The sequence below is a fragment of the Cygnus olor genome, chromosome Z (genome assembly GCF_009769625.2).
Source record: "Cygnus olor isolate bCygOlo1 chromosome Z, bCygOlo1.pri.v2, whole genome shotgun sequence".
Lineage (NCBI taxonomy): Eukaryota > Metazoa > Chordata > Aves > Anseriformes > Anatidae > Cygnus > Cygnus olor.
Window position 1 is genome coordinate 20,155,303 of NC_049198.1, and position 15,316 is coordinate 20,170,618.

At 35.7% G+C, this 15,316-nt stretch overlaps 1 protein-coding gene across 4 annotated transcripts in view; it reads right to left on the minus strand.

Moving 5' to 3' along the window:
• PDE4D (phosphodiesterase 4D) overlaps positions 1–15,316 on the minus strand; it is a 546,954-nt gene that overhangs the window by 374,534 nt on the left and 157,104 nt on the right. The window contains exon 1 of one of the 4 annotated variants that reach the window (XM_040542117.1): positions 2,454–2,722. The exons of the other annotated variants lie outside the window; for them this stretch is intronic. Within the exon in view, the coding sequence (XP_040398051.1) occupies positions 2,454–2,722 (269 nt within the window). Of the gene's footprint in view, positions 1–2,453; positions 2,723–15,316 lie in introns of those variants that run through there. 4 annotated transcript variants of the gene reach the window in all.

Below are 15,316 nucleotides of genomic sequence, written 5' to 3' on the forward strand. Positions count from 1 at the left end.
CATTTTGACAGTTCATAACCAAGCCATTTGTGCAGTCTGAATTTAAGTAAACTGAATAGTCCTGTCATATGACTAAGATTATTAACTCTTTTATTCATGTTAACAGGATAATAGTCACATAATACAGTAAATGCATTTTGGTGTCAAAAGTTTTACATCCCAAGCCACTGCAAGAGGAGAGCTGCAGGCCTCATGAAAGGAATGAAGAACTGGGTTGTTAGAAGAATTCATCAGCCTACCACCCAATGCCTGTATCTGTATGTCGTTTCGTATTCCAGAAATCAGGGAGTTATGTATCTGTATCAGCTAAATGAGTTGTTCTCATGCACTGGACCTGTTGTGGCTGTATTTCATTCACATCATTGCAAAACACGACAATGTCTTTTGTGTTACAAATTTAGTTCTTATGTTTGGAATTGTGTGTGTATACATACACACATATATACACCATAAAAAAAAAAAAAAAAAACAAAAAAACACTAGCATTCTGAACTAAGTGGTAATTTTGCAAGCTCAGGAAGGTCAGGAATATGATATGAATGGTGTTCCATTTATTGGTGGCTTGAATAAGATCAATATTAATTTTTTTAATGTTTGTGTGAACGGTGCACTAAACAAAGTGCATTTAAACAAAATTCTACTTTTTAATACTATGCCAGACTTTGCCCTTTCATATTGCCTGAACCTGCTTGTTCAGTTCATGACTGTTCCTTTCTAATACATTTCCTTTGTCTTCTTGAAATGTCCATAACACAATCACACATGATAAATTTCCTCAGTAATCTTTTGACAGACTTACTTTCAGCTTACAACAAAAAACAGTTCTGCCCAAATGTGCTTTTCATCCTGCATGATCCCATTTATAGACTGGTTTATGAAGACTAGCAGTTAGAAAACCTTAATATTGTTGTAGATTATGCATAATTGTTAAGGGAAAATGAAGTCTCCTAACTTCATCCAGTTTTCTCTGTGACACACACAATTTCTGATCACGCACACTGGTTTCAAAATAGTTATTCTTTAAGTAAAAAGGCATACATTTCTCCCACCTCCTTTTCAAGAGTAACACTATCAGAGGAGATCTTACTCTAAACCAGGTCTGTAAATAGCACTCTGAAAAATAGCAGTTACAGTAACTTTTTTTGCTATTACATTTTATTGTACCACAAACTAAACTTGCTTGCCTTTGATTCATTTTGTCTTACCTATGCGTCCACACACCTTACCCTAGACATCCTTCTCCAGCAACCTTTACTGTTTATTGTTTATTATGCTGCATATATTTGTCATTGAATCATTTATTAACCCCAATATTATATCTCTTTCCCCTTAAATGTACTTACTATGATATTTTAACACACAGTGGAGAAATACATTTTTAGCTGCAAATATGTACATTGTAAAGATTTACGTACATGTGTATATAAAATGCAATGCACATAAAAGATATATACCTATCACATACCTATGGTGCAGATTTAATTTCAGGCAAATGAAAATAAGCTTGAATAGCATATATCCATTTACTGCTTATAATGCATGATTTACTTTCTTTAAATATATTTCACACCCCCACTTTCTTTACATTTTATTTGAAAAATAATGAGTAGAAAACCTCATGAGGACAAAAACATAGAAGACATCAAGATATCAGGACTGGTAAAGCAGGAATATATTATTGAGTTACAATAATCTGGTATGTATCATTTGAAAAAAAAAAAAAAGAAAAAGAAAGTAATGAAATTATGCTGCTGTTTTACAGCAGATGGATGCAACAAAATGAATCTCTTTTTTAGATTTGATCTCAAACACGTGGCTAAGAAATGACTGACCATAAAAAAAATAATAATAATGTTAGTGAATCATTTCACAAGGGATTCCCTTCCTGTCTTTCCTTTGTTCGTTCTAGCACCTGGTTTAATAAAGTACTATTTTATAAAAATATCTATTCCCACTCTCCTTTATCAAGTGCTTCTTAATTTGAATTCTGTTAAGAGATAAACTTATGCTATCCTGCTTTTGTGTTTAAGGGCAGGGGCTCATTAATATATTTTATTTATTGCCAATGTATGTGGCACATTAAAATAGAACAATAATAAGAAGAACAACAACTCTAGCCTGAACAGCACAGAATCAGAGAAGTACTTTTCCTTCTTAAGACTCCAATTTTTTTTTCTGGGGGAAGGAGAAGAAAAAAAATCAGAGAAATAAGGTAGATTTGGAAGCAAATATATGTTTTCCTACTTTTCATTTGGAATCTAACTCACTGTATTAAACTTCAGATCAACTCAAGTTAACTTGATTTATGAATTAGAACTATTTAACTGTCTCTTTCAACCAGACAGAATCATGCTGAGGTCAAGCAAGCAAATAAAAGCCCTGACACCAAGGAGAGAAATGCTTTATGGAGACAAGTTAACCTGATGTCTCATGACAACCTGCTCAGTGCTTACCAGGTATGTGCCACAGTGAAACGCCGCTGCTTTGGTATGTTGCTGCTCAAAAGCATCCTGCGCAGAAGCCTGGGAGAGTTTCGAGGAGAAATAACTGGAGACAAGCGGGGAGAAGCAGATGAAGATTTCCTAGATGTCCTGGACTTCTCGTATTTCAACAGGTTTTCCCTCAGGGTCTTCACAAGGTCTTCATTTAACCACGGATTTTGACAGTGTGAATTATCCACTTCAGGAACAGTCAAGGTGTCCGGACTTGTCTGCTGAGCCATGTTTCCCAGATAAGCTTGTTAGTAAGGTCTACTACAACCTAATATCGGTTTGACAGCTTTCCTTTCTACGTCTGCTCTCAAGAATCATGCAGAGCTCCAGCTCAGCCTATTCTGCTCTCAACATGGTGACGCCTGCCCTCAGCGTCTCTCTACAGATAATGATCTGCAAAGAAAAAAAGCAAGCTAACTCCTCCACAGAAACCTATTAAACATTACCACTCCTCTCACCGTCCTCTTGCCAAAGATCACTTATTAGCTATCATAGCGGGTGAGCACAGGAGGAAGAAACTGCTTTAGCACAGTCTTTGTTGGAGCTATAAAGCTGCCTGTTAAACTATTGGAACTAATGTGCTGCAGCTGCTTGAGTGACTTCTGGTTATGTACATAAAAAGTGCTGGAGGAGGGCTTAAGCATCAGATGTGTGCTCAATTTTGTTTGGTTATTCTTTCCATTTGCTTACTGCTGAACCTTCAGGGAGGCTGAAAGGAGGGGGAAATGCTGAATATCTTCTGTTTTGTGGGTTTTGTTTTGTTTTTTTGTTTTGTTTTGTTTTTTTCCTTCCAGAATCTATAGTATTTATCTTTGTTGTCCCCATTTACAAATGAAGATTACAAACTTTTACCTCAAACTAACTAGCAAACGCTACAATTAAATAATGCAAAAGGTTTGCAGTTCTGCCTTCTCTTCCTTCCCCTTTCCCCCCTCCTCCCCCTCCTCCATAAAAAGCAGGCCAATGACAACCACTTTTCAAATACATTTAGGAATGGCTAATACCTGTCACCTTGCATTTTCCAGAAATACAAAACAAACATGAGGTTAAGAGCTGTACACAGACCAAAATCAGACTATGACAGCTACTAGCATCTATTTAATGAGATGTTCTTAATTCAGTGTACCATCACATCATGACCACTACTTGAACTACGGAAGTGCCTTTTTTTCTGTTCACAGCTGGCAAGGAAACAAACTAATGATATGAAAAAGGAACCTCAGATATACAGAAAAACAAAAGTAATTGCATTTATTTAATCAGTGCATACTGCTATTAAATTTCATTTTTGAAATATTTTTAATGCAATTTTGCAAGATAACAGTGAGTTTTCTGATCCAACAAAACCTTTTCCAGTCAATCCTATGAGGGTTTTTTATTTTACTCATTTGTAATTAAAATAACTGACTCCAGCTATTCTAGAAATTTTTATTAACATGCTCAGTTTTGTTCATGACTGATAGCAAAGACCTGTAATAACCGGTGGAAGGCTAATATTTACTTAAGCTTGCTGCATTCACATTTACAGTGATGACAATAACATTTCAGTTATAACCATACTTCCTGTTCATTCTGCAGCAACAAGTCATCATTATTTTATGAAAGATTTCTTTTTTAATGCCAGAGGATTGGTTACATATAATTTTTGTTAGTGCAATATACTTTTCTGTTTTACTTCATCTTACAATCCTGCTTTCCTCTGTGAATAAGAATTTCACTTTAGAAGCACACACAATATCCAGGTTTTCAATGGGGTGAAGGTTCTTTGTGTACAATTATATGGCCACATGTGAAAGGCCATACTGTTATCTACATTAGGGTGAAATCAGAAATCCTGCGAAAGCAGCCCTGTGCCGCAAAGGAGAGGAATCACCTTTGTACTTAGCATTGAAGCCACAATTCCTGAGAATTATAAAGAGAACATCATCATGTTGTTCAGTTGAACAGCAACTAAAAGGTCAACTTACGTTAAGAATGACATTGTTATCAGGTGTCAGCCACATTACGTAGACAAGTTTAACTGTACTGCGTCATATGTGAAATGTGATAACGGTGTATTTACAAATTTAACTCAATCTTGAACAGTGCCACAGAATGCAGAAGTACCATGCATTCCACTTTTGTCTATCTTTCTAAAATTTTTTTAGAGTTATAAGATTTAATCAGGGTCTGAAAACCAACATGGCCCAAATATAGACTAAAACACAGATACAATTGACACTACAAAAACAGATTTATGTTGTGTGTTATTGAGAACAAAATTTAAACTGGAAATGATGTGCTAATCCACAGACAAAAATAATTGGATTAAATCATAACTAAGATATAACTAATACAATAACTGCTGCCACTCCTTTTTCTTTGGAATAGCATAGACAGCACCATTCCTCAAAAAGGAAAAATAATAAAAGCATATTATATGAAAGCAATTATTTTATATCCACGATGAACAAAAAATATCACTTCTTTTAATCTACTATTCCATGTAAGCCCAATCTTTTTTTTTTTCTTTTATTTCCCCAACAATACAGTTTGTATAGAGACTTACGTTCTTTTATACTATGAAATACTGCCATCTTATGTCTATTCTGTAGTATGGTCTTCAGAGAGCAGCAATGGCTTTATAAAACTAAAAAGATACATATTTTTGGACGTCAGTGAATTAACAACATCAACAAGACCACTAACACTGATTTCAGTTCCTGGTTTAAGTTGCGCTACATTACAGAGAAAGCGATAGAAGAAGAAAGTATTAGTTCACAGATCATTTCCATTTTCTTCAGTAATATTAGAATTAAGAACCATTAACTTGACACCCTGCATTACAGGCACCAAGAGCAGTTGGCACATATTTAAAGAGGTAATGTGAAATGTGTACAGAACAGCAGGATAAGACCCTTTAACAGGACACCTGAACTCAGTCATTATAAAGTAGCACCATTTCCATGAACAGCTAATTAAAATGCTTTTCCTTACTTGAACGAAAATACGTTAATGGATTAATCTGAATTTCAATGTTCCATTTCCCCAGACACCTTAATCTGACGTACACTCACCTCTTTCTCCTTAGAAAAAGAAAAATATCTAGGGGTACTAAAGGAGATATTCACAATCGGAATCACAGACCAATACTTTTCATTAGATCAGAACCACAGACCAATACTTTTGATTACTATAAAGTCTTGCTATACAAATTATTTAACAATCTGTTGAGCTAGTATTTGTCACCACCTAGAACTTAGATGTCCTGTGACAACACTCAAACATACTCTTGAAGTTAAATGAAAGCCTTTGGGCTGTTTTTGTTGTAAATAAGAAGTGTAAGCAGCCTTCATTGTAATAAAAAGCAGAGGCTTAGTATCTAACAACATAAAATATGGTGTGATTTAGATGAAATGCTTATTTTACAGTCAGAAGTGGGTGAAAGAACAAGGCAGAAAGAGGACAAACTATTCCATAAAGAAAAAGAAAATAATTTCCAGTTCTCTTAACTGTACATCAAAAAAAAAAAAACTATATATGGTTTTTTTTTTTTGTAAAGATAATGGTTCATTAATGAAAAGACCTATCTGAGAACAAGTCTTACGAGGAGCAGCTGAGGGAACTGGGATTGTTCAGCCTGGAGAAGAGGAGGCTCAGGGGCAACCTTATCGCACTCTACAGGTACCTTAAAGGAGGCTGTAGCGAGGTGGGGGTTGGTCTATTCTCCCACGTGCCTGGTAACAGGATGAGGGGGAATGGGCTAAAGTTGTGCCAGGGGAGGCTTAGGTTAGATATTAGGAAGAACTTCTTTACTGAAAGGGTTGTTAGGCATTGGAATGGGCTGCCCAGGGAAGTGGTTGAGTCACCATCCCTGGAGGTCTTTAAAAGACATTTAGATGTAGAGCTTAGTGATCTGGTTTAGTGGAGGACTTGTTAGTGTTAGGTCAGAGGTTGGACTAGGTGATCTTGGAGGTCTCTTCCAAACTAGATGATTCTGATTCTGTTTCAATAGACATACTTAATCATCTGATCCCCCTATAAAAATCACCACAATTATTAAATCTAGAAAGCATTAGCAGCTACTTTTTTTCCACTTCTTTGGGGAAAAAAAAAAAAAAGAAAACAACTCTTCAGATAAAAACAAAAGTATATTTCTTTTCCTTTCTCATATGCTGAGAAAGGAAAGTGTAGCGTACAATGCCAAAATGACTGTAGGATTTTTAACTCCAGATTATTTTTAAGTATTTTATTTATTTTTAAATAGAGATGAATTAGTTTACTAGGCTCTTCACCAGTCCTACTAATGAGACCACTGAAAGTGGACTGTGAAATTCAGCCACAAGAGATATTTGCTGAGTCTTTCAAAATAAGAACACTTGAGAGCTCATATATACTACATTTCTAAAAGATAATGTTGATATTGCTTACAGTATGTTTATACAGTATGTCTGATTCACTTTGATTAAATATTCTAATTTAATGTACCCACAATTAAATCTGATTTTCCAACCTTTGCTTAGTCATAGTTGTACTGCTAAAAGTTATATTGAGATCAGATTTAGTCTTGCTTACTACACATTCAAATAAACCAGCTTCAGGCTCAGGTCAAAAGCAGAGAACTAGAATCTCCTTAGAACAGAAGCTCAGTATTAGAAAAACCTAGAAGTACCAATTCCTTCTATTCTCTGCCAGTTACCACTTAAAAGATATTTTTTAAAAATGAAAGTCCATCATTCAATTCTTGTAGTTTTCCCAAATAAAAAATATCCTCCTTATGGTAACCATACGTAAACACTGAAGTGTTCAATACTCTGTTGATCATGAAGACCAGAAAGAGCTACAACATACGCAAGAGAAGAATCTAATAAATTCTGCAAACATTCCTGCTTAAGGCAGGGCCAGGTGTGAGGTCACAGCATGATGAAGAACTCTAGTTTCGCACCTGAGAACAGTGCGGAAGAAGTGGGAAAGAAAAGAATACAAAGTCAGGTGTTTTTGTGAAGAATGGGTGCTATGTCATATAAGTAAAGTATTCTAAGATCCCATCTCTTATTTTCAGTAACATCCTAATAGAACAATGGCACCTAAAATGGCATAAAATGACCAAATCAGGTCAACTTTCCAAATAGCCCAGTAGACATACATATATAAGTATGCTTTCAGAAAGAAAAGAGAATAAAGGAAGAACAGCTCACAGTATGCCTGGTCAGGTATGGTCTGTTCACCACCAATAAAACACTTGAAGTCACTTAAAATTTTAGAGTACTTCTGTTCCTAAGAAGTTGCTAAAAAAAAAAAACTACTTTCAAGTTTCAGCTCAGATTTATCTTGCAATTTAATAAAGTGGTACTGTATTTAGTCAGTCTTCTTTATTATTACTATTTTTGGAGTATTTGGAAATGTTGTGGTGATTCTACAATAATAAAGTGCTGTTCAGCTGATTCCCCCAAATGAGCCGCTGAATTTTTGTTCTGTCTTTTCTGTGCACAGCACAAACAACACAGATAAGGGAACACTGAGCATATGATAATAAAAGAAAACACAAAATAGCTACTTTTTAAAACATAGCCAGACTCCAGTCTAAGGAAAAAGTGGAAGATTTTTAAATCCATGCATGAAGAATTCAGCAATATTCTATGCAAGTATCAGAGAAAATACACAGATACACACTTGCAAAATAATTTTCAAAATGGAATACAGACCTACAGTGGAACTTTAAAAAAAGCTGTGAATTGGATAAAAATATTTAAACAGAACAGTCCAATGTGTTTCTGAAGGGTGAATTCATATTCCCTCCGAAATCTTTGCAAGATTCTACAGTTCTTTTTACAATTCATGTCACTATGAAGAACTAATGATATTTTCTGAATGCAGTTCATTTCTGGAATAAAACTCTATAAACTGAGGATTGTTGGAGGCCATCCAATGCTGTCCTGTAAACACTGCGGTAAATGAACTAAGTACTCCAGTTTAAAAACACTCATTCCCATACATGCGTACAAGTAAACAAAACAAAACTGGGGGAAACATGCATCTCATGAACTTAGTATTTCATTACAAATGTAATCATTATATCAACACTGCATAGGATAGCCTGAAGATTTCCTTCTAACCAGATCTGATGTTGCTTAACTCAAAGGATTAAGAAAAACTGGCCTATGTTCAAGAGCTTTCATTAGAAAGGACTACTAACAGAATCCTGTTTGACCACACAAAGAAAGCTATTTGAAAATGAAATGGCTTTACCATACCAGTTGCGGGAAAAAAGGCCTCAGCAAGAGTGACACATGCTAGAATATCAAACAAAAAGAGAAAAGCAACATTTCTTTTAAAAAAATATATTCTTTAAAAAAAACGATGTGGCAAGAAGCTTGGCTTCCCAGCAAAAGATAGGAAGATGCATCATTGCCCACATGTAGGTACTGACATAAAAGTGAATCACCGCATATGACAAATAAGAATAAACAGAGTAGCAATAACTGTAATTTCTAAACAATTGTGTAATAAAACATCTCCTGGGGTAGGATTAAGGGAAATGAATGTACTTTTATACAATTGCATCATAGAATACACAGGAGCAACAGGCAGCATTACTGCCACTGCAACGCATAAAGATATCTGTTAACTATTAAATTGTAATTGAAGGGCTTGGCCTCTAATGAGCAGAAAACAGCTATAAGCATAAACAGCTTTGCAGAGCAGTCATGAGGAGAGGGGAAAGGAGAGGTCAGTGGAAAGGGCAGGGCACAAAATGAAAAGAGCCAAACAGCTGAGTCAAGCCAACCCAAGACCAGCCTAGCCCAGCCCCACCTCCCAGTCAGTATTTAAAATAAATATAGGATTGTTTAAAAAGTATGGCATCTAGGAAAGTTGTGGTTGTAATCTTAGACTTCTTAGGGCTAGACTTGACAATTACTGTTAGAGCTTTCGGAAAATCAATTACCTTACTGATGAGAGCATAATTTTGCCTGTTGGTGTCCATGAATGTATGATGGCTCTGTGAAAATCTGAGGATCACAAGTACTTCACAAAAAGTATATCAATATTCCGGATTCCCAAACTTCAGAGTTTATTTCTGAAGCTAGCAGAAGTATTAGCTTTTACCAAACTAGAATTTACCCAGGTCCTCCAAGCACTATGGTTAAGCTAGAGTACAATGTACAAGTAAACAAGTGCATTTCTGGGAGGTCAGATACATGCAATGACAGTTTACTTAGTAAGGAATCTGTACTATCTGCTACATTCCAAGGAATCTGTTATTTTGACCATGCATTAAAAGCTGGGAGGAATTCAAAGAAACATCTATAAAATCCAGAGAGGTTATAAATTGAAAAAAAAAAAACGTCTAAGAACCTACAATAGTTTCTTAACTAATTCGTTATCTGCAGATGAGCAACTGATAGAGAAAAATAAGTGCATTGAAAGAGAAATCATAGCTAATGAAAAAGCATTAATGCCACAGGATTTTTGAGAACTTAGAGATTTCTGTTTAAGCTGTTCAATTTAGGAATGGTTCAACTCAACTTTGTTCTTATAAATGGGTTTTAGCACTGTCCTGCTACCAAAATTTTGGATAGATAAAAAGACCACACCTTTTAAGAAACTCATTCATACAATTCATTTAGAGTCACTTCAGTGTCTTTTAAACAGATTTTAAACTTGTCACTTTACAGGTTGGTAAGAATTAGAAGTAAAACACAAAGGATTTGCTTGTACAATGTTACTAAGAATTAAGAAAGACCATTTCCAGGCAGGAAGAAACTAGGAACCAGAAGAAGACAGACTGGAATGCACAGTAGTAAAGGGTAACATAACTAATACCTTAAAAGAAAATAGTAACCAACTTAATTTGTTTATTGCAACTAATTAGAGACATCCCAAATCATTTATTGAATTACATCCTGTCACATACATAATTAGAGAAATAAAAATATGACTCATTAAGATGAAGAAGTACAGCTGCTCTCAGGTACTCTAATGTACTGCAACAGCATTTAAATAAGAGAGTCATATGTAGTTTATCAGGTTAGAAAATTAATGTATTTATGTTAGAAAGCAACATATTTAGTACGCCTTTAAAACCAGAGACCTGAGAAACTAGTACTGGAGGAGGTTTGTTCCTGAACCTATGTCCATTGACTTTAAGTAGGGACAGGATAAATGTATAGAAGTCAGACAATGAAATAGAAGAAATACAGGGACTATGGGAAGAACCCTAAACCAGGAACAATTCCTACCTAAAACAAACTCATACTCATTTGTGTTACCAGTTCATCACCATCTTAAGGGACACTTCTATTTTTGGAGAAGTTAACATTTCAAACTTTGTGATTGTTTATTATTTTAAGGGAAACATCCCTTTTTTTATTTTCAAAGCTCAGGTTTTCAAAGGAGCAAGAAAAATTGTCATATCTTTACAAAATATGTTAAGTACTTGTGTTATATTAACACCCCTGAATTACTGACTGAAACCAAACCAAGCTAACATGATAAAGCAAAAAAAAAAAAAAAAAAAAAAAAAAAAAAAAAAAAACAACCTAAGCTGAATTTTAAAATAATCCTTCCTGTACATAGGAATAAAGTTTACCATTAAGTGGAAAAGGAACTAAGGTCTTAGAGAGATTTTTATGCATTAGGGATTTTTATGCATTTTAATCTAAAACATGAAATCCATTAACTGAAGAAGATAACCCAGAGTTCAGATGATGAAGAAACATAGTATTTTTTTAGCTTTATTATTCTGCTCTTTGTTGCTTGTTTTGACCATAGCTGTATTTATTATTAGATTTGAGATAATTAGATAATGTCATAATATTTGCATTAAGAATAAATATTGGGTCTATTTATATCTTGACTCTCAAATGAACGGGAAAAAAATATAAAAAAGGAAAAAAATCTTCCTGAGGTTATATTATTTTCACTGACTAAGGTAGCTCAGCGTAACAACAGATTATTTAATTTTCTGTAGCAAGAAGATTTACCTTTCCAAGTTTTATTTTTCCTGTGGCTTTAAAGAAAGAATTTCACCAGCAGCGGGCACTTGCAGCTTGCAGGGCCCTGAGCACATAAATGGGCTCCAGATCCCCATGGAAGTGCGCAGAGATGCGTTGTGGCTGTGGCCAGCCCTGCTTTCTGCTGTCCCAGCTAGCTCCAGACCTGTTGCAGGTAACTGTATCTCCAGCCTGGTCTCCTGCTCCTCTTGTCTTGGACCTGATTTGTTCCCTGGTCTCCCCAGGCCTGCTGGCTGCAGTCCCAGTTCCCAGGGCTGTTCCGATGCTGCAGGACTCCGCCCTGGCTGCAGTGGGGTAATCCTCGGCTCCTGGCACACGCGAGCATCCCTGCACTTGCTGCTCCCTGAAACACTGATGCAAGTTACTATAGCTAACTCAGTGAAATGTGTTATTACAACACATAGTCAAAAGGAAATAACTAAATGATCTTTCTCAACAGAACAGTCAGTTAAAAAGCAATGCTTGAAATTGTTACAAGATCGCTCTTTCTGTGACTTTCAAAGGCACAAAATAGAAATTGAGCTGTTCACAGAATGCAGGAATTTAAGAAAGTAAAGGGAAAAAAAAGTTTAATTTAGCTTAACATAGAGTTATGCATTTTCTACTGCAAAATTACCACAGGAAGAATCAGACAGCTCTGTAGGACTATCAAAATGAAGCTTTTACTAGCCAAATACATTATATCCTCTTTATTTTTCATCTAGTCTGATGATCATCATCAGCAACCTGAGACTTAATAGCTGTTTCCAAGTGAAACATGGCTGTTTAGTTTGGCATGTTCCGCTTCCAAGTTTTATGTTTTCTACAGGGTTTGAAAGCTGCAAAAAGGGCCAGTGTGAATACAACTTTTTATCATGCAGACTAGCAGTATCATAGTTTCCTTGCATAAATCCAAGAATCAACTGTACAACTGAACTAGAACTTAGAGTATACAAGCTTCTACGAAAGCATTACAAATTTAAAGCTTCCTCTTTTTCTTTGGTGTATACCTCTGATCCTTTCCTTGGCATTTCTTTTTCAAGCACAGATCCCTTTGTAAACCTGTCAGAACCTTTGCTGATTGGCAGCACATTTGCATGTATAAAACTCTACTCAAAGTAATACTAATAACCTTGATAATAAATATCACTTTGTTTTCTACAAGATCGACAGAAATTAAGATGTTCTATTGGGGCACATTGAGGCTACTGAAAATTCTGCAAGGAGCTAGGAGGCAAGCCAGGAGGATATCTGCCTGCACTTTCAGTTTGTAGGGAACTTGCAGCCCAGCAGCTGTTAGGTTGCTGCTTACTTTCCAGGTTTCCTTTCTCCCAAGGCTCTGCTGAGTACCTTTAAAAAGTGAACAAACAAAAAAAATGAGCAACAACAAAAAATGTAATTATTTTTAAAAGAAGCTTTTCTAAGAACTGATACAAGTGGAAAAAAAATCATATTGACGGTTATATTTCTAACACTTTTATCCAATTAGAAATGTTGAGAAACAGTTTCTGAATAAATCTGGATTTCCTTGGTGAATTAAGATTGCATGAACAATCTAACGCCCCCAATGCTTCCTCTATGCTTCTAAGCATGACATCTCTACTGAAACGAAGATACCAGTAGACTAATGGATGTACAGATGTTGAACACATGGAAAAAAAGGGATGCAGCTGCTTGACATTTTAAGCTGATCTTTTAAAACTTTGGGTCCACTAAATCTGACAGCTATATACACAACTAAGGTCTGTTGCACCAACTGTATATTTTCACAGAGTGAAAATCAGTAACAGCTAAGTAATCAGTAGCTGCGAAGGTAATGGCTAATAGAAGGAAAATGCTGGAGATGTGACAGAAAATTCCACTGAAGACCTTTTCTAAGTGTTGCTTCCACCTGTGTTTTCTGTAACTATCTGCAATAGCTTTGGTTATACAACACCTTCTGTGAATGTTATTTACATGCTACTTACTCCCTCTCCAAAAATCTTTTATTAAAAGGACCACTGACTATCTTGTGGTATAATATTAAAAATGTTCTCCCAACTTGATATTACTGATATTCTTTTTTTTTTTTTTTTTTTACTGTCTTTTATCTAAAACTATCAGGCATACCTCATAATGCTGTCATCCAGGATGCTGGTTTTCTCTGAGGAGTTTTATTTTGCAGTGCCCAAGCTTTTCAAAGTGGGCTCTCCAATGCAAAAAGAAATACAAATAAGTCTCCAGGTCTCTGTGCAGACAAAAGGTGGTAGGAGAGCCAGTAGGATCCTCAGAATGAATTGTGTTTCCAAGAGCTGCTAAATCCAAGAACTGCTTGTGCAAAACCATAGCCTCACATATGCCAAAATTCGTTGTTTGTTGTCCTGAGAAACTGTTACATGTGATGAGCCTTGCTTTCCTCTAAGTGGCTGAACGCTTGCCTGCTGATGGCAGTGGAATACAATGGTCTGGAAGGGAGGACAGCTCATTTTCTCTTTAGGGTGGTTGGAAAACCTTTAAAATTCCTTTGTACCCCTAGAATCATTCGTAGAATGCATAATCTTGTCCATATATAAGCTTGAAAGTCCTTTGTTATCAAAGGAGACTGGGACTGGGTATGTCTTTAAATAAGTGAGAGTTGGAGACTGCCTTCTGGAAATGAGTTCATAACCTCAGAGCTGCATTTGAGATTCCGGTTGTATAATGAAGCATTGTCCTAGAAATTAGCTCACTCTATGGGAATGAAGACTCCTCTAGAGGTTTGGTGGAATTAAAAGATTAACTGAGTTGGTAGCTTTTTGTTATACCTGATTAAAATTGCTGAGGTAGAAATGAAGAGTAGCAGAAAAAAAATAACAGTTCAGCCAAAGCATCAAAGCACTTACATTCCTTGGTGAACACCGAGGCTTTAGCCTGTCTGTTCCTTCTGTGGCAGCAGATTTTATTAGTGAAGAAGAACTGCACATTTCTTATGCAGATCTTTATATTATTATTATTATTAATTATTATTATTATTATTTTAATGTGACCATAAAAGAAGTAATTTTTGCTGAACAAGATAAGCAGTATATAAAGGGAAAGACCTGACAAACAGTATCAACTCAACCGGTGATAGACGATTTCCTAAAACAAGTTTGATGAACATAAGGACAGTGCTAAATACCAAGAAAATAAGAAAGAAACATACTGGTCAGACCAAATGCTCATCTGCCTGAGTATACCATCTTTGACAGTTGCTAAGCATAAGTCATGATGGAAGAGTGGAAGACAAGAAGCATACAGTGACACTTCCCATAATAGCCAGTTTCCAATAATTTGCAATGTTTGGGCCATCTCAGTCTCAATATTATTTTTTTTACTTAACAGTTCCCAATAGATTTGTTCCTCAATGGAAGGCTTTTTTAGAAAAGGAATTTGAAACTGCCTGAAGAAATGAAAGCTAAAGTGAAATACTCTCTCTATACCCAACCTCAGATTCAGAAAGTAGTAGTATGGTTCAGTGATACGATGTTGAATACAATAGAAATGGCAATATTCTGTTGCAAAATAATATCCAACTGAGTGGTCCCAAACGTGGTCGTGATGGCTAAGATGTTGCCAGAGTACTGTTTCTAGTGGTTAGATAAGCCTTCTCATGGGAGCTCCCCTTTCATCAAATCTTGATGGTTACACAGAAATATTAGAAGGGATTACAGAGAAAATATAGTCTAAGAAATGCAAGGGTTGAAGTGATTTCTCTTTCCAGTTCACAGGAACCTCTGCACAGGTTAATACCTTAATTCTTAAGCCAGCTCAGTTGTCAATGTTTTTCATGAATTCCGTTTGGCAGAAAACATCACAGACTCATAAAAAAATGGTCCAGAAACACCCCTAAGT